The sequence below is a fragment of the Didymosphaeria variabile genome (genome assembly GCF_027946475.1).
Source record: "Didymosphaeria variabile strain IMI 356815 chromosome Unknown scaffold_5, whole genome shotgun sequence".
Taxonomy (NCBI): domain Eukaryota; kingdom Fungi; phylum Ascomycota; class Dothideomycetes; order Pleosporales; family Didymosphaeriaceae; genus Didymosphaeria; species Didymosphaeria variabile.
This window is the reverse complement of record NW_026611624.1, coordinates 2,204,109-2,219,808: the sequence shown is the minus strand read 5'-3', so window position 1 is coordinate 2,219,808 and position 15,700 is coordinate 2,204,109. Positions and strand designations below refer to the sequence as shown.

At 54.2% G+C, this 15,700-nt stretch overlaps 5 protein-coding genes across 5 annotated transcripts; 1 reads left to right on the top strand and 4 right to left on the bottom strand.

The window, feature by feature from the left end:
- Positions 1–586: 586 nt before the first annotated feature.
- On the bottom strand, positions 587–4,237 carry HMG1 (3-hydroxy-3-methylglutaryl-coenzyme A (HMG-CoA) reductase isozyme; the record flags this gene model as incomplete). Its single annotated transcript, XM_056215978.1, has 4 exons — positions 587–959; positions 1,009–3,431; positions 3,488–3,856; positions 3,905–4,237. 4 exons carry the CDS (start codon positions 4,235–4,237, stop codon positions 587–589), a joined length of 3,498 nt encoding a protein of 1,165 aa, XP_056070225.1.
- A 1,079-nt stretch (positions 4,238–5,316) lies between these two features.
- Positions 5,317–6,074, bottom strand: N0V89_007212 (uncharacterized protein; the record flags this gene model as incomplete). The annotated part of the gene is made up of 3 exons (XM_056215977.1): positions 5,317–5,642; positions 5,690–5,857; positions 5,903–6,074. 3 exons carry the CDS (start codon positions 6,072–6,074, stop codon positions 5,317–5,319), a joined length of 666 nt encoding a protein of 221 aa, XP_056070224.1.
- A 2,652-nt stretch (positions 6,075–8,726) lies between these two features.
- On the bottom strand, positions 8,727–9,417 carry N0V89_007211 (uncharacterized protein; the record flags this gene model as incomplete). Its single annotated transcript, XM_056215976.1, has 2 exons — positions 8,727–9,046; positions 9,117–9,417. The coding sequence occupies 2 exons, from the start codon at positions 9,415–9,417 to the stop codon at positions 8,727–8,729; spliced, it is 621 nt and encodes a 206-aa protein (XP_056070223.1).
- A 714-nt stretch (positions 9,418–10,131) lies between these two features.
- Positions 10,132–11,472, bottom strand: N0V89_007210 (uncharacterized protein; the record flags this gene model as incomplete). The annotated part of the gene is made up of 1 exon (XM_056215975.1): positions 10,132–11,472. The coding sequence occupies one exon, from the start codon at positions 11,470–11,472 to the stop codon at positions 10,132–10,134; it is 1,341 nt and encodes a 446-aa protein (XP_056070222.1).
- Positions 11,473–14,387: 2,915 nt separating this feature from the next.
- On the top strand, positions 14,388–15,470 carry SET6 (Histone-lysine N-methyltransferase set-6; the record flags this gene model as incomplete). The annotated part of the gene is made up of 1 exon (XM_056215974.1): positions 14,388–15,470. The coding sequence occupies one exon, from the start codon at positions 14,388–14,390 to the stop codon at positions 15,468–15,470; it is 1,083 nt and encodes a 360-aa protein (XP_056070221.1).
- Between the last annotated feature and the right edge of the window lie 230 nt (positions 15,471–15,700).

Below are 15,700 nucleotides of genomic sequence, written 5' to 3'. Positions count from 1 at the left end.
GGAAAAGATTCGTCGGCACTTGACAGTCGCTCAGTAGCCCAATTGGCCTATAGAGACGCCAGATCTTCCGGGCCGTTTGCGAAAATGAGATTCGGAGATGGCGGGGAGCGGGGTACAAAAGTGGCGCCGTCGCCAGGTACCACTCCCGATTCGCATCGCGCATTGCCGTGAACGGCATGGTACGAGCGACCACTGGGGATGCCGTGTGATGGGTCCCTGGCGCCTCGTCTCGGGGGTCTTTGCATAAAGTTGTGCATTGGAGCCTCAAGCATAGCTCGTGTGCAACCTGGTTTCCTCTAAACATGTAATCGCTTCTACAAACGCCACAGGATGCTTAGCTGTGCAATATGTACGCTTTCCGTAGGGTCCTAACCCACTCGTCTACATATTCTAGACATTCGACCAACCTTCCACAATGCTTATACCACCTCTGCCTGTTCTATCCTTTCAAAGACGCGTTGAAAACGACCATTTTGCGATTGCGCCTACTAACACCGCGCTCGAGAATGCCTCACCATGGCATCAAACGGGCTCCCAAAGAAACCGACGAATTAGGGGTATATATAGGTCTTACTTGGACTGATGACTACCGCTTGGGTAGTGGCCCGCTTGAGCTCGCCGTCAATGCACTCGTAACAGGCGTCTGTGTGCCATTCGCAGGCGTAGATGGTGCAGGCGTAGGGGCACGGCTAGGAACGTTGCTTCGGTTGTGTGCCATATGTGCTTTGACCAGGTGACCAGCGCACAAAGCGGCGTTGAGGGAAAGTTCACCGGCTAGCACACCAGCAGCAATGACGCGAGCTAGTTGTCGTGCGTTGTCGCCGGGAGAGGTTGGATGAGCTCCGCGGACACCCAGAAGGTCGAGCATAGCGGATTGCGGCTCGAGGATCGTTCCTCCTCCAATGGTGCCCACTTCTATTGAAGGCATGGAGACGGAAATTTGTAGGTTGCCATTGACGCTATATGTGGTTAGTAATTATCCTATTAGTTGGACGTGAGCTGACTTACTTGTTCATGATCGTGATGCAGTTGGAGGACTCAACGACCTGCGCGGGATCCTGTCCGGTAGCAAGATAGATGGCGGCAACAATGTTGGCAGCGTGGGCATTGAAACCACCCAACGCACCAGCCATGGCCGAACCAATGTAGTTTTTCGAGATGTTCATCTGCACAAGATCTTCAACCTCGCACTTCAGCACAGATTTGACGATGTGACCAGGAATGACTGCTTCAGCAACGACACCCTTGCCACGGCCATCAATCCAATTGATGGCAGCCGCTTTCTTGTCAGTGCAGTAGTTACCAGACACAGTGACAACGCGCATATCGTCGAAGCCGCAGTCGGTCGCCATAACTGTGAGAGCGTGTTCTACGCCCTTGGAGATCATGTTCATGCCCATGGCGTCGCCAGTAGTTGTCTTGAAGCGGACATATAAGTTCGTACCCGCGATAGCAGTCTTCATGGTCTGCAACCTGGCGAACCGAGAGGTTGAGTTGAAGGCATTCTTCATTGTCCTCTGCCCCTCTTCCGAATCGAGCCAAATCTTGGCTGCACCAGCACGGGTAAGGTTGTCGAAACCGATGCAAGGTCCACGAGTCATACCGTCGGCGGTAACAACGGTAGTAACACCTCCGCCAGCATTGATGGCTTTAGAGCCACGAGAAGTAGACGCTACCAAAACACCCTCGGTCGTAGCCATGGGCAGGAAATAGTTTTGGCCATCAATCATGATGGGTCCAGCGACACCAAGTGGCAGGGGAAGGTAGCCAATGACGTTCTCGCAGCAAGCACCATGTACCAGATCGTAGTTGTAGTCCCTGTACGGAAGAAGCGATCGTTCGAGCAGGGTAGATGTCTCGCGGGTTGCGTGAGTTCTGGACACAAGACCACGTCGAATCTTCACAGCACGCGTCTTATCGCCAAGGGTCTTCTCCAGTGCATAGCCAGGAAGTTTACCCTTGACAGCAAGCTCGACAAGCTCCTCGTCAGTGAGACTGGGCGCGCGCTTCTCTTTGAGAGCCTGTTCCAGGAACTCCATGGGTCGATTTGGCTGTTTCTGTTCTTCTTCAGTCGGCGCTTTGACGGCTTCAGCCTGAAGTAGCTGTGGCTGAACGGGAGCATGCTGTGGGGTCAAGGGTTGGATTCTCTCGCGGGCGGCTTGTTGTTCGGGGCCGGGAGTAATCGGTGGTGTCGGCATATGCAGATTGGGAATACCAGGTGCAGGCGTTGGAGGAGTACCGTCCTGGATCTCGGCTGCGGTTGGTGGCTCAAGCGGCTTGTGGGGTTCCTTAATGGTCCATCGAGCAGCGTTGAAGAGATAGCCGTTCATGACAACGCTCAGGAAAAGAGCCACAATGATCCACTTGCTAAGAAATGGATCCTCCATACTTTTCAAGACGCCATCAACAAAATGAGTGCTGATGTTGTTACCAAAGGTCATCTCATCGTCGTTAAGGCTGGGCTCAGCGTAGTGGATCGAAGGGTACTCCAACTCATACTTAATCGGCATGAGCACGGTGACGATGGTGGAAGTCGCAGCCTTCTTCGCTTGGTCAAAAATAGCATCCAGACCGCTTCCAGCTACCTTGAAGGGGTCGAGTGGAGGTGTAGCGCCGACACCGGAGATATGGGAAGACTTGTGGGTCAGGCCAAATCGTAGCGTTGCCAGGTTCAGAATGTTGACCAGGAAGAATCCAGCGACCATGAAAATTTTAAATTTCGGGACAGTGATTTTCTTGCCGAGGATCGTGGTGGACGAAGATCGGGACTGCACGTCGCTTGCGCTAGGCCAGTCGTTGTTGAGGGCAACATTCTCTGCCACTCTGCGGTCAACGCCATCATCTTCCAAGGCCCGACGAAGAGCGACATGGCGCTTGATCCGGTTGACCTCAAGTTTGATGGTCAGTATAGCGGTGTAAAACGTCAGGAGCATGATCGCATCGAAGAACAGAATCCACGCGCCAAGGAAGCAGAATTGGCGCAATCCTCCCTGTATGCCAGATAGGGCTCCAGCAACGAGGACAAGGATTTCGAAAAAGTAATCCCGGACGATGTCGAAGCCGGTTTTCTTGATCGCAGTCTGCACAGCGGATTGAATAGTAAATGGTTCACTACGGTGTTCCTCGGCAGCTCTCCGTGCGTCCAATGATGCGGACAAGACGGCCTTGGTCAGGACAATGGGCTTTTCAAATCCGATGATTACGACCAAAAAGGGAAGGCCCTCGGAGAGAAGGACCATATTAATGGGAATGCCGAAGTAGGTAGTCACGGTGAGCGCGAACAAAAAAGCAAATGCCGACTGGAGTAGCACCGCAGTCGCGAGCCAAAAGTTGGATCCCAAACGTCGCATAGCGAGGAACAGCGAAACGAAGGTCAAGTGCATAGCCAGGTATCCCATGGCCATGATAATGATATCACCGGTATCCGCATTCTACGCTTTGTTAACAAAGGTGGTTCCTTGGTTTCGTCTGACATGGGGGGACGCACCTTGAGAAGGTCCACAAACGAAGTCCACGAATCGCGGGCCCAGTTACGAATGCCGCCTGGAGCGTTTCCGCTCTTAGCAGCCTTCATGATCCATTTCTTTTCCTCGTGCGTGCCCTCGGCCTTGGAACCGTGCGACTCGGAAGCATCCTTTGGTGCGGAGATCTCCTGCATCGCCATAAGAAAGTCGGCTGCCCCAGTGTAGGGAATCGCATAGGCCAGCGAGGTATCGTGAGAAATAGTAGAGAAGGAGTTAGAGGAGCTCGGGAGCAGCTGCGCCGAGACGTTCGCGGGTACTGCATTCTGCGATGGTGCGGAGTTGATGGCGCTCGAGTCGGGGAACACGAGGGTTACTAGAGCAAGCTCCTGCGCCTTTGGCTTCTGTCAACGGCGCCTCTATTATTCGTATGCTTGACGTACCTGTTCCACTTTCGCACCCTGGTGTTCTTCAACCTCCCACTTCCATGCCGTCTCTTGGCCGACCCTGAGTCTCTTGCTGCCTGCCAACAGGGTGTTGAAATCCAGTTGTCCGAGAGTCGCGTCATTCTGCTCGAGGAAGCCCTTGTCCAGCACGCCCAAATATGAGTAACTGGCCAAGAAGGCGATTGTGACGATTGTGTGTACGGGGTGCGTGCATGCCTTCTTTGCGATAGACAGCAGGATGGGCGTGCAATGACGGTCGAACCATCCCGGGCGGGCCTGCTCTCCCGCACGAGGGTTGTTCTGAAAACGGTTTGCAAGGAAGCCAAACATGATGTTGTTCGGTAGGCGGTGGTGCGGTGCTCAGAAGGTTTTGGGCATGCGGTGATGACGCGGTTCGGGGGGTGGCTGCGCCCTCTACAACCTCAGGACACGATGTGTACGAATGGTGGCGGGGTTGACGTCCTCCTTGTGCATGTCAGTTGTCGGGTTCCTCTACTTTCTTATCTCACGCGGTAGCTACCCACCTGGGGCACGGCCAGAGATCCAAGCTGGAAAAGTCCGGGGGGAGGGTGCAAGCACGGACTTGCGGGCGCCGTAGGTCTGTTGAAAGCTGCGGCGCACGCCTTTGGGGCTTCTCGAAGGCGGGGAAGAGGTTGAGCACGCGTTCCTCGAGGAATTAAGAAGAGGGACGAGAGAGCTGCCACTGTGCGGGCCGAAGCCCCTGGTCCTGCCGCCGTGGGGCGTGCGTTGAACTTTTCGAGGCTAGGATGTCGCGAAGCAGGGTCGCCGCTCTCACCGCTTTGTGCCACGCCCGTACAAGTCACTCTCGTCCTGCAGCATGCGACAACAAAGCAACTGCGCGCCCACGCCTACTATTGTTCTGCCTGCACGCGACTGAAATACCAGCAACAGGATGCGGCACCTGAGCTGGACGCTGAACAGTTGAAGGAAATGAACTCCCTCCTAGCCTCGGCGCAAATTCGTCATGTACCAAGTTCCAGCGACCTTCCTGCGCCACAGCGCCGCGCCTCAGTGACAACTTGACATGCCCGCGCACTCGGTAATTCCCCTTTCGAGCTGGAGCCGCATTTGCCTGCTGCACTCACTGCTTGTGGGCAAATCCGTCCATCATGCCATGTTGGTGTACTTTTCAGCTGCAATTGCATTGAGCAGTGAGCACACGTTGCGCTGGCGCCATCTTCAGGAGTCCATCGACGATGCTCCCTTGTTGCCACACGCGAGGCCATGTTTATGTTGATCAACAGAGAAAATGTTGGAATTAGATGCGCCCACTAACTTGCACTGGCTGCATGCAACGCCCGAACCCCATCTTGTGCTGTCTAATGCCTGTACTTCGTTTATCGTAGCCTTGTCTATAATGCTCGCTTCATACATCGCATTTACCGAACTCACGGGAACTTTGCCGTCATCGGCACATCGTTGTTGGTGATTTCCTTCATGAAGTCCGGATCAGGATCGTACAGCATTATATGGAAGTGTTCGACTGCATGTACACTCTTCAAGCTCTTCCAGTTCTTGAACCATGCGAAGTTCTCAGGTTTGAGTCTGCTGCCGAAAGTTCTGAGAACATACGAATCGATCTCCTGGTTGGACGCAGGCGTCGACAGACCCGTCTCTGGGTCATCTTCGAGCTCGAACTTGGTCCAAACGACGAGGTGGACGATCCTGTCATCTATACCATAAGGCCAGTCATTGTACAAAATCTTGATGTCGTCTTTACGCTGTCAGCAGCTATGCAGTACTGGTGTGCAAGCGTCGTACCATCGCATTCGAACGGCCGCCCTTTTGGGCTCATGGTCTTCCACTGCAGACGCTCGCCCACGATGAAATTCATAATGCTGCCGTACTCTTTCACTAATCGGTGGGTGAACTGCCGATACCGCCTGAGCTCAGATGGCACCCGGTGAAATTTGTCCACCCGGTTGATGCCTGCCCAAGTCAGATTACCCGCTCCGAACGGATTTCAGCGCGTACTGATGAAATGCTTGACCTCATCCCATGTCAGCTTCTTGTACTCAGAGTCAGGCGTCCCAATGATGCGGCGGTCCTTCTCTCCGAGCTCTTTGAGGAAGTCTGGACATTCCGTCGGCCATTGATCGCGCGGAACGTTGACGAGCCAGAAAGGCAGCGGTTCCTCGTGCGGCATGGCGGGTGTGCAGGCTCAAGTACCGGTTTCTGCAGCGTGTTGCCGATGCGAAAGCGAGGCAGGGATGTTTAGTGCCCGACAGCACAACGTGGAAGAGATTAAGATGAGGTTCTAGGTATCACAACTGAGCACGCGGTAGGATCGTTCTGACTTGCATTGTTAGCATCTGGCGGAGCGGCGTAGGGCGAAAGCGTCGAGCAGCGGGAGCATGCGCTAGGTACCAGAAGGCAACGGAGCCGCACGGTTGGCAGCATTCGCGACGTGCTCGCTCGCTGGCCGCCACTTGATGGCTGCAGACCGCCGCTTCCCCAACGAGCAGCTCCATCCTTCCCATGTTCCGACCTCTGTTCTCGTCACATGACGCTTCTGGCCGCCCTCGCCAGGCCAGGTCAGCATCCGGCCGCCACAGATCAACAAACACACATCCAGGATCCTAGCAGGACTCACGGCTGTATGGCAGCGAAATCGTCGTGCCTTGTTTCAGGCACCGCCTGCCGGCTAGATCCCTCCCGCAATCTCGGCGAATTGTCCCACGTTCATCTGCACGCCGAGCTGGTTACCAGGCCTTCCCAACGGCTTCTGCAAGGCCGCCCTTCTGTCATTGGCGCGTCAAGCGATGTGCAGGATGGCTCTGGCCATTGTACGTGACCTCCACCTGGGCGAACTGAACGCGCTCCCAGCGTTCTGGCTCTTCGTCAACTGTAACGAGTCGCCTGATTAGATGGTGCCGCAAGTGAATTGTTGGAGCCGTGGCCCATGCGGATGTGAGTCGCGAACAAGAAGGAGCGCATTCCCAAGTCATCCACATGGCCATCGGTCAAATATAGCGATTTCCTCATTTTCGAGGCTGGCCATTCCTTCCCCACACTCCTTCACTTTGCTATTCTATGCGAAACGCGCCTTGAAGAGCTGCGTCCCGTTTGCTCCACGCGACACCCGCAATTCACCGTTTCGAAACACTTGACACGTTATCTTCCTCTGCGTACATTCCACAGCGTTCAGCCATCACAAGACGCACTGCAACAACTCTGGGTTGCGTCAGGCTCAGCCCAATCGAGTGACACATCACACACGACCATTTCAGTTCACACCATCACCTTCACCTTCACGCGGAGCACCGCACTGGTTTCGTGCTACACAGATGATATAATCTATTGGTACCACCACCCCGGTCCCACCACGCAGCCTCCGCATTTGGCGCCTTCCTGTAATTCGAGCCGACTTCAACCTCTACCTGTACCTGGACTCCCACGGTCCATTCCACGCCTCTTACAAGGCAACACGGCAATCCAGCGCTCGCATTCACAGCGGCGCAACCACCACAATGGCGGTCCGAGACCCAACCTTCTGGAAACGCTTCAGCATCGCAGTGTATGTTTTATGTCTCCAGTCCACCTTACCTGCTGACAAGTAACAGCCACCAAGACGACGCACAAAAACAACAGATGGCCCAACATCCCGAGTTGAAGCATGCGTACGTGATATCCCTCGCGGAAATGCCTCCGCAAGCAACAGTAGCAACGCCCACCTCGCAAACGCACATGCTTTCACAGTCGCAACCGCGACCACTCTCCCCTGTTGTTTTGTCCCCGCAGTCACCGACTGCCACCTCACAGGAACCTTTTTCCCCTACATCACCTCCATCACCCGATCACAAGCCTTTCAAAAAAGCATACACACCCCTTCGCCGAGGTAGCATTCCTTTCACGCGGCATGGCAATGGTTCGCAGATGACGCTGGGGCTTTCAGGCCGTCCGCAGAGTCGGTTTAAGTTCTGGACTTCTGTCACCGCTGACCCTACTAACAGAGATTCGTGGCTCGAAGGCCAGCGCCGAAAGCGAAGACACCGGGCGTGGGTCTGTTGGACCTTCTGGATATGTCTTCTTTTGCTCGTCGGAGGGGTCGTCGCGACTGTACTGGTGTTGAAATCGAAAGGCATCATAAAGATATGAGCGGTGGCGGCTTGCATTCCTTTCTTTGACAAAAGTCGGCTTTACATCGAGCGCGCAATTGTCCTGGGACATTCGTACACGGGACACATTCGTCCTTGTAGTGGAGGAGCACGAGGCCTCGCTGGCGCTGTGCTGCTGACGGCTCCTGGAGTTTTGGCGTGTAGCGCGAACATATTTTGGCTCGTCGGATGAGCATGTCCATGTTCAGCAATTGCCCAAGTGGCGGGCTACGTCGTCGGCAAGACCCGACATTTTCTTGTACATTCTACGCATGATACCACATACATCGCACGCGATTTTCATAGGAACCAACAAGCGATAAACATTGCAAACACGGGTATCATACGCATTCGTGAGATCGGGTCATAGTAGTGAAGCAGCGTGCAATTTGCCGATTTGGGTATCTACAATCGTATTATCTACCTAAGAGCAGTCAGCAGACTGAAAGTTGCAAGTAGTGTACAAGCGCACCCGGTATCGCCTTGAGAACCAACGAGGTATCAAACTCCCAAACGCCTTTCTTGCTTTTGCGGATCGCACCACGTCCCTTGGGCTTCCATGTGTCGAGGGAACGGACTGCTACACGCGCTACCACACGGCCGTGCGCGTTGCTACGTTATCGCATCTTCAGCTCTTCGCATCAGATCCCTGCATGATGTGCCCACCCAATCTTTCCCTTTCCCACCGTATCGCTCACCACCTACCGCTTGATTGGCGGTGTGGGACTCCTGCTCATGCTCCTCTCATCCCTGCCACGCTCCTTGAGCCACTTCCTTGTGCTCATATCCAGATCGCGGTCGAGCTCGGGGGAGGGTTCCTTGCGGTGAATGAAGTTGCAGAAGCCGCCGCGGACGCAGCCCTCACCAGAATTGAGGCGGCAGCAGGCCTCACGGAAGTCGGTGACGGGGGACAGCTCGCAGTAGATGGGGCGGCCCGCGTACCAGCGGCTGTTGAGCGCGTCGCACGCCTTTTGCGCGTCTTCTTCGTACTTGAAGCGCACGTAGACGTTGCCGATCAAGTCTACACACCATGGTTAGCCTACATCCTACATGCGAAGTCATGAAAACGTAAGGGGATGGAGACGACTTACGATCGTTGTTGTTATCACAAACGACCACCTCCTCCACCAGCCCGTACTGACACAGCTCACACCAGATGTCCTCGTAGAACGCATCAAAGTGCATCTGCATCTGCTGGGGATTCATCTTGTTCTTGGGGTCGTACTGCGGGTTCTGGTACAGGTTGGGCAGCAAGATGGTCTGGCTGTAGCTGGGCTTGACGTGCTTGCGCGAGCACCGGTCACCGTGGCGGCACGCGCCGATCTTGTAGTAGAAACTGCAGTTTACTTTATCCTGCTCTGTGCCGAAGATGGAGGCGAGGTAGTTGGCCATCGTGAAGGTGTTCGCCGAGGTATAAGAGGGTGTGTTGTGGGGAGAGAAACGGTGGCGCGCAAGATGCTGGGGGTTCACGATGAAGTTCTTCTGGTGTTGCACGCTGGGCTGGACTAGCGCATATGGGTGTTAGTCAGCTGCCAAGAACCTTCGAGTGACTTCCTGACGGAGTTTCCTTTCTCCAGTCGAGTGGATGGACATTAGGTTACGACGGGTCCGACGTGAGTGGCCAATGTCAGGGACTTTGACTGATCAATTTCACCTCATTTTCAAATGACCAATTTGTTAGATATTCCAGTTCAATTGTAGTAAAAGCGTATGTGTGCCAACAAGCAAATAAGTCCAGCTCGAGTAACAATAATGCAAAAGCCCGCACTGCGGGATGATCCGACAAAACAACCAATGCAATGACCAGAATCGATGCCCAAGAACGCCATAAGTATGCAGGGGTATTTCCTAAGCCCAAAGAAAAGCCAAAACCAGTCCCGTCCAAGTCGCCCAGATTTGTCGTATGTACATATCTCATAATCCCTCACTTTTGTGCCTTGCTCTTACCAAAAGATGTCTCAACGGCCTGCCTTTGAGAAACGATGCAAATGCTATCTGATTGAACAATGCTATGCTGATGCTGAGAAAGAGAAGTAAATGCCAATGCAGGGGTATCAAAATGGAAAGTTGTTAGGGTATGCCAAACAAGCCGAGGTGAGACGATGGCTACGCCCGACGGAGTCGGCCTCGAAATGGGGCAGCGTTCACAGTCGCTTGCGGTTGACGACCGGGACGTTGGCTCAGCTGCGGAATGCCTGTCGGATTCGGCGCATTGCCGACCGACTGCACCCCCGAGGAGTTTTGAGGTGCAGCCTCAGAGGTAGGTATCGCGACAGTCGCGAGCGTGGTTGGGCCGTTGTTCGGAGCTGTGACGGTAACGTAGACGACGTCGGTAACGGTCACAACACCTCCATTACCGTTGCCGATGTTTCCACTGCCATCAGATGCGCCCTGACTGGGTTGAGGAAGACCCGGTCGAGAAGACATAGGGGGAATGTCTGTGGGCCCAGGAGTCATGGGGATGGAGGGGGTACCAGAGGCAGGAAGTCCGCCCGGCGTAGTCTGGTTCTTCGAGAAGTAGGGCCCGATCTCACCCTTAATAGCATTCGTGTAGATCGCAGTGCGGTCGGCAAAGTCCTTCACAGCGGCGGATGCGTCATCTTGTTGCGGAGTGGTATACTTGGGTTTGGCGTTAGCTTCGGCGGAGAAAGTGTCCACGACATCAACGTCCATGCACGAGGTGTAATATTCGTCCTTGCCAAGCGGCCTATTGGGGTCCAGGCCGGGGGGCGTGTTCCACTGCCAGACCCAGTAGAGGGTGTAGGGCTTGCCGGCAGTTGCATTCTTGGGGAACTCGATGTTCGATTCGCATGGGAGACCAAATTCCCCATTGCCCTCGCCGGTTTGGCCCAAGGCATAGGATGGGTCTAACGCTGCACGCGCCTTGGCGATGGGGGAGTTGTTGTTTTCATAGCATCGACCATCGTCAAAGTCGTTCGTCCCCAGGAGCACGCCCCGGCCGTCTCCGCCGCCCCCCTCTTTGTTCCACTTCAAAACGTTGACAAGTTTTTCGTCCTCTTTAGGTTCAGTGGTGCCGTAGATAAAGACGGTGCCTCCCTTAGATGGCTTAAACTTGTTTGTGTCTTCTTGCGGGGTACCATTTAAAGAAACGTGCCCATTCTCCGAGTAGCGCAGAGCAATATGCATCCCCGGCACCGCCTGAAGGCGCGGATACTTTACTGCGTCTTCCTGTACCGCCTTTTGTTGGCTGTCCTTGCAAAGCACGTTACTATCGTCGATAAACAGGCCAGTTGCAGGTATTAGAAAATTGTTGATAATCCCCGGGTCGCAGCTATCGCCCTTAGCACAATAGCCCCGCGGATAACCCCAGTTACCGACATATGATCCGTTGTTGTTGACATTTCGTAATTGCTGAACCCAGGAGTGCGCTGCAGTAAAAGGCGCGCACGCCAATGCCGCAGCAGCGGCGATCGTAGTGTAGCGCATGTTGTTTTGGAGGTATTTGCGGGTTGTAACTTGATGATATGGCCAGCCAAGATCGTTTACTGGTTCGGGAAGAATGTATCGCGAAGTTGACGTATTCGGTGTTTTCGTAGTTGTAAAAGGTCGTGAAAGCTAGGTTGTACCCAATGTGGGGATACGTAAGGAAGGCTCTTATAGCGTGAAGAAAGGCATAGCAGAACGGCTAGTTGAAGCACAATGTTGAATGTAGAAGTTTTAGCCCTTCACCTCGGCATGCGACAAGGGCATTATCCAGAAAGCGTGCAACAAGAAGAACAATAGAAAGTGATCCTGCACAATGAAATCGTTTGTTGACCGGAATACTAAGCCACCTGTGGCGGAGAATGGAAAGCGCGAAAAGGACTGAGAAGCGCAAAAGAGGAAGGAGGCGACGAGCAACGACGTGAACGCGAGCGTGCTACCACACCACAGCGGGGTGTAACGCCTTATATCAGGCGGGTGAATGGGTGGTGAGACGCAATCGCATAGCCAGAAGCGGGAGAGCATACAACAGCCAATCGCGCGCAGAAGGCCAGAGCGCTCGAAACTGGGAAACGCCACCACGCGCTGCCCGCATCTCAAGCTTTCCCATGTGCCTGAGTGTGGTGTTGTACCGGTGTTTCAACAGGGAAAAGTGGGTGAGCGGGACCTACCATGTAGCCGCCCGCACGTCGCCCCGGCCTCGGGGCGCCTATGCCGTGTACCTGCGTCGCGCGTAGCATTTCCATTGAAAGGAGATTCTGCTGCGATAGTGATGGTGAGAAAGCCATAGAAGGACCGAGATCACAGTGGGTTGGTTGCGCTTCAAACGCGGGATATGAATCTCGAGCATCACCATCGGCCTTAGGCTACATTCTCAGGCAAGAATGCGGCTGCCGTGCGTCGTTAGATTGCGCAATGGGTGTGCCGACCAGGTTCTGGCGAACATGCGACACTGACCTCCCGTCAGGCCGGGGTTCTGGGATGATTCGGCACATCGATAGATCGGGTGGAGTGAATGTTGAGTGCTGTACGCGTCAACGCGCGCGGCGAACGGCAAGAAGAATATCGTCGGCGCAACGACGTTCGGGAGCTTGTCTCGAACAACGCGACGACAGGCGACGATGCGCCGAAAGAGCGCCTCGAAGGTCGCGTAGAAGAGATGAAGTGGAGGAGAGCCCCGCTTTCGCGGTCGTGTTTCAGGTCCAAGCGCGAGCAGGCATCTTACTGGCGACGGCCGCCTCCAGCCTCGCCCAGCCCAACAGAGACGATTGGAGCGGAGCGCATCGTGAAGACCTCTTCTGTACAACATTTTTGACTTTCGCAGACTGGCATGAGTATGTCCAGCACAACTGTTAGGTATTTGCATACAAAGATTTCTACTTCTTCTACCATGTCCCCACTCTTTTCTGGTCACAGAGGGTATCCTCCGCAGAGTCATACTTCGTGTTGGGGCCATCTATCTCGATCAGAATCCGACGCAAGAAGTGCGTGCGAAGCGCAGGCCAATATTGCCAATGCGGGCATGGTCGCACGTTGTCGCCATCTGGACAAGGGCGCCAACAGTGACCATCGAAGCCGCTCCGCCGATGCTCAAGACTAAAGCCATGCTGTGCTCTCGACAGCGCACATCCAATCGTCTACGGAGACTTGTTCGGAGAAAACAAAGTCAAAAGCAATGACTTTTCAGTGGATCCTGTTTGCCAAACGAACAGTGGGGTGGAGTTCGCGACAGTGACTCCACCGCGTTTCGGCTCCCGTTTCGACACGCACGTCAAGGCCAGTGCTTCGAGATCTTTTGGCTAAAGCTGCATCTTTGTGATCGCGATTCTGAGTATGGTAAGATAATGCGGTCCGACGACCTATCATTACGGGCTCGGCATCGGTGTTGTGACTGTGCTTCGGTAGGTCTTTCCCAACGTGCGTTATCCCTTGTACTATGCACTCTGGGTGACCTCATCCAATACTTCTGATTCTCTTTATATGTCCCATACAATGTATGCAGGCGTCTCGCAGGGCATCCGCCAGAGTAGGGCCAGTCAAGGTAATCAGTACAGCAGTGTACTTTTCGTCAGGCGTCTCGTTCTTCCAATGGCTATTGTTCTAGTATCTGTCTCCAGAACAAGCCTGAGTGCGCTTATCTCTCCTCCCAGCCCGGTGCTGTTTCTGGTTTGCATAAGTACGAGCCGTTTGCTGCAAAAGAGGAATCACTTCAAAATCCCTTGGAAGAGCGAAGGCTTTCGAGCAAGGAGCCACAGCGGATGTTGTGAAAACATGAAATTCCGGTATGCACCAAAGAAAAGAGTAAGCCTTGGGAAAAAAACCTATTGCCTGTTCCGGAGCGGCATCACTGGTACACAGCATGGATTTACAGATATCGGGCATTGACAATCTTCATGTCAAATGGCAGCAATTGTTTCAAGAAGAGCGACTTGGCGTGAGAATAACCGTCGTAGCGTGTGGTTGGCTTCTTCAAAGATACCAGCTTTCCTGAGATGTGATCCAAGGCGACATTATCCTACCTTAGGACGTCGAAGGATGAAGCAGCGCATCTGAGTGGCTCTTCGTTATCTCCGTCTCACTACCTTATCTCCATAGGGAAGCGTCGATCGAGGGTCCAGATCCAAAATTCCCACACCGCGCCGTTGACCATCCCTCACATCATCCTCTATCCAAAATTCCTCATTCAAAACTTACCGAAATTCACCATGGCACTTTTTATATGTTCTTACTCTGTTGGTATCAGTATCAGAGACATACGAAACTGACCCAGCGTTGTTGTGAAATTTGTTTGACCGAGTCTACAAACGTTCTTTCCTTCGTCACGTCATAGACCGTGCTCCGAGGGCTATAGACTTTGCGATACTGCTTCCGCTGTACTCGATATTCCTACCGCACTCCTCAAGGAACAGGTTTTGGCCATGGACAGCGAGGGGGAGACCCCACTCCCTCCTGGGGCGCCCACCTCTTCCCTTTTCGAAGTGCGTCACACGCCGCATTCCGGCCGCGCAGTCTTCGCCACGAAAGATATAGCCGCCGACACGACTGTCTTCCTCGGCGAAGACCTTACCCTCGATGTTGTGCTTCGCGAGTACCGCCGTGAAGTGTGCGGAGAATGTTTCGGCTATGATCGCGGGCGTGAACTCGGAGTGCGGGACAATACCGTGGGGTTTGCTTATTGCTCTGAGGAATGCAGGAACAGGTGGAGGGAACGCGTCGGCGAGCTCGGTGTTGAGACGTGGAAAGCCACGGAGAAGCTGGTCAAGGGCCGGAGCAAAGAGGATGCGGATATGGTGGATGTGGGACTGCCGCGGCCGAAGGCGAAGGAGATACAGATCGCGTGGGAAGGATCAGCTGGCCAGGCAGCCTTGATACGCATTGCTCGGGAGGGCGAAGTCGCTCGCGACACCAACGGCACAGGCGAGGCTGTCAAGCCCACCAAGCAGCACCGCAAAGCAGTCCAGAAGGCCCTCTTGCAGCCCATCTCCCCGGACGTGCTTACCTTCTGCATCAGCGGCATTCTCTGGAAATATAACAATCCCGACAAGTGGGATCACGTCCTTGCCCTTGCTGATAGCAACACACCCTACCACAACTACGACGATCTCCGCGCCTTCGTCCGCTCTTACCTCCACATGCTCGCCGTGTGTCCGCTCCCTCTCCTCCCACACATCACGTCCGAAACGATATTCCTCCTTTCGTCCCGCGATAGCCATAACTCCTTCGGTATCCGCTCCCTCGAGGATGATGGCTCAGAGTTCTTCGGCTACGGGTGCTGGCCGAGCGCTTCGTACTTCAATCACTCGTGCGGACCGAACATCGAGAAGGAGAGGATTGGGAGAGAGTGGCATTTTCGCGCGGGGAGGCAGATCAGGGTGGGCGAGGAGCTGTGTATTACGTATTTGAGTGGGGAGGAGAGGAAGTTGAATAGGGGAAAGCGGATGAAGACGTTGAAAGGCAATTGGGGGTTTGAGTGTGGGTGTGAGAGGTGTGAAGAGGTGTAGGGGATGGATGGGATAGAGAGAACATCGAAATACGCTGAAGCATGACAGGTCGTTTGCATTGGACTTCTCCACCGCACTTTATCCAGCCGCAGCTATGCACGGAATTTCATGCCTGCGCTATCCCATCGTTCAGCTTCGTAGGTATCTCTGTAACTAGTGTGAACAGCGACACGTTCCATTGCACGTCATCTCGCGTTCTTCGTGTTCACAGCTACGAGGACATCAGCCTG